General features: G+C 50.8%; 1 protein-coding gene across 1 annotated transcript; it reads right to left on the bottom strand.

The window, feature by feature from the left end:
* Positions 1–502: 502 nt before the first annotated feature.
* LOC121181356 (voltage-dependent P/Q-type calcium channel subunit alpha-1A-like) lies at positions 503–1070 on the bottom strand. The gene is made up of 2 exons (XM_041037281.1): positions 735–1070; positions 503–508 (listed from the first exon to the last, which is right to left on the bottom strand). The coding sequence occupies exons 1-2, from the start codon at positions 1068–1070 to the stop codon at positions 503–505; spliced, it is 342 nt and encodes a 113-aa protein (XP_040893215.1).
* Positions 1071–1762: the final 692 nt, after the last annotated feature.

The raw sequence follows: 1762 nt of genomic DNA, 5'->3' as shown, positions 1-1762 counted from the left end.
TGTCCTGTAGAAGGCCACTGGCCTCCCATATATGGTCTGTAGTAATTAGAGAGAGAGAAAGAGAGAGAGCGAGAGAGTCATTTCCTCTCCCCTCTGGTTGCATGGTGCTTAAGCCTTCATAATGCTGACATCAGCACTCAGCTCTGACTACAACTATAGCCCCAACACACACACACACACACACACACACACACACACACACACACACACACACACACACACACACACACAGGTCACTAACAGGCTCCAGCTAAATGCTGTATTCAAGATTCACCAGCAGCATCAACGCGATTGTGATTGCTGGTGTCATGACAACCACCATCACTGTCAACATCATCTTTCATTCCAATGGCAGCGCGGCCTGAGGCCAGCAGGTTTGGACACAGGAGCCAAAGTGAAATCATGTCCTCTGTCATGTATCAGTCAACGGCACGCGGCGCAAAAAAAAAAAAGCCATACAACATGTCACACACACGCCCCATACACCTTCATCATGTAACATCTAACACTGCACAACACAACACACTGCAAAGGGGAAAATAAAGAAGTATCACAAAATGCCTTGAAATAAAACACACACACACACACACACACACACACACAGCAAATCACCACACCAACCACAAGTTTCATCCTGCAGGCGCTGGCTAATGCAACACCAAACCACTCCACACCACACTAGGCCACATGTCGCCTACCACACCAGCAAACACACCACATTACAACCCCAGTACCTTGGACGGCTGCTCGGCATAGCTTATGAAAGGATATGGCCATTCGGTGATCTTTTTGGCGTACTTCCTCACCACGTTGTCTTCGCTGAAGAGGAAGAGGGAGCGGTTGACCGTTAGGCAGCTCTGCCGGACGGGTATGGGGTTGTACAGGGCCATGGTCCGGGCTCTCTGGGCCATCGACTGCTTGTACATCCGCTGCGCTCCGGGGGGCCCCCCTTGCCTGCTGCCGCCGCGGCCGGGCCCCCCTTGTCCGCCGGCACCCCCGCCACCACCGCCACCACCACCTCCTCCTCCTCCTCCATACCTGTTGGGTAGCTCGTCTCCAAAACGCGCCATTCTGCAGACACCAAACGCCAGAGGTTAGGAAGGAGCCGGGGGGGAACCTCAGAGTGACACCTCCACATGCCACCGCCCCATCAGCCTCGGCTCCAAACACACATGCAGAATGGAGTTGGGTTTGGCTCTTTCTCTGGCTTATCTCTCTGTCTCTGTCTCCTATCTATCTGCGTCTCCTTCCCAGATCTTCAGCGCCGAGAAGATACCTCCATTTGAGTGTGGAGAGGGAGGGAGTGAGGGAAGGAGCAGAGGAGAGGGGAGGGAGAGGAGAGGGAAAGCGCACAGTGTCTCTGATCGTGTGTTTGGAATATGAATGGGGAAATACAGCGATGTAATTTCTGGCAAATCAATTCTCTGACAGGAAAAAAAAAACACGGTTGATTTTATTGGCGGGTGAGAAAACTGTCAAAAATTGGTGGATTTTGTCAGAACATCAGCGTTTTTCTCTCCGTCGAAAAGGAAGGCATCCTGTTTTTATTTTTTTGGTCGGGAAAAACCTCTCCAAGAGTGAGCCGGTTCTTGCATCTCAATAGGCAAACAAATCGATCACCTTAAATACATGCGAGAAGGATGCATAGCTGTGTGTTTAAATAAATATTGCAATCATCTCCACTAAGTAGGCTACCCTAGCTGGAGACTGCGTCTTTTTTCCCCTCTCAACAGCCTAGTGCATCTTGACAGGATCTGCAGTT

The sequence above is a fragment of the Toxotes jaculatrix genome, chromosome 4 (assembly GCF_017976425.1).
Source record: "Toxotes jaculatrix isolate fToxJac2 chromosome 4, fToxJac2.pri, whole genome shotgun sequence".
In the NCBI taxonomy this organism is placed as follows: Eukaryota; Metazoa; Chordata; class Actinopteri; family Toxotidae; genus Toxotes; species Toxotes jaculatrix.
The sequence above is the reverse complement of the archived record's forward strand: the minus strand, read 5'-3'. Positions and strand labels throughout refer to the sequence as shown.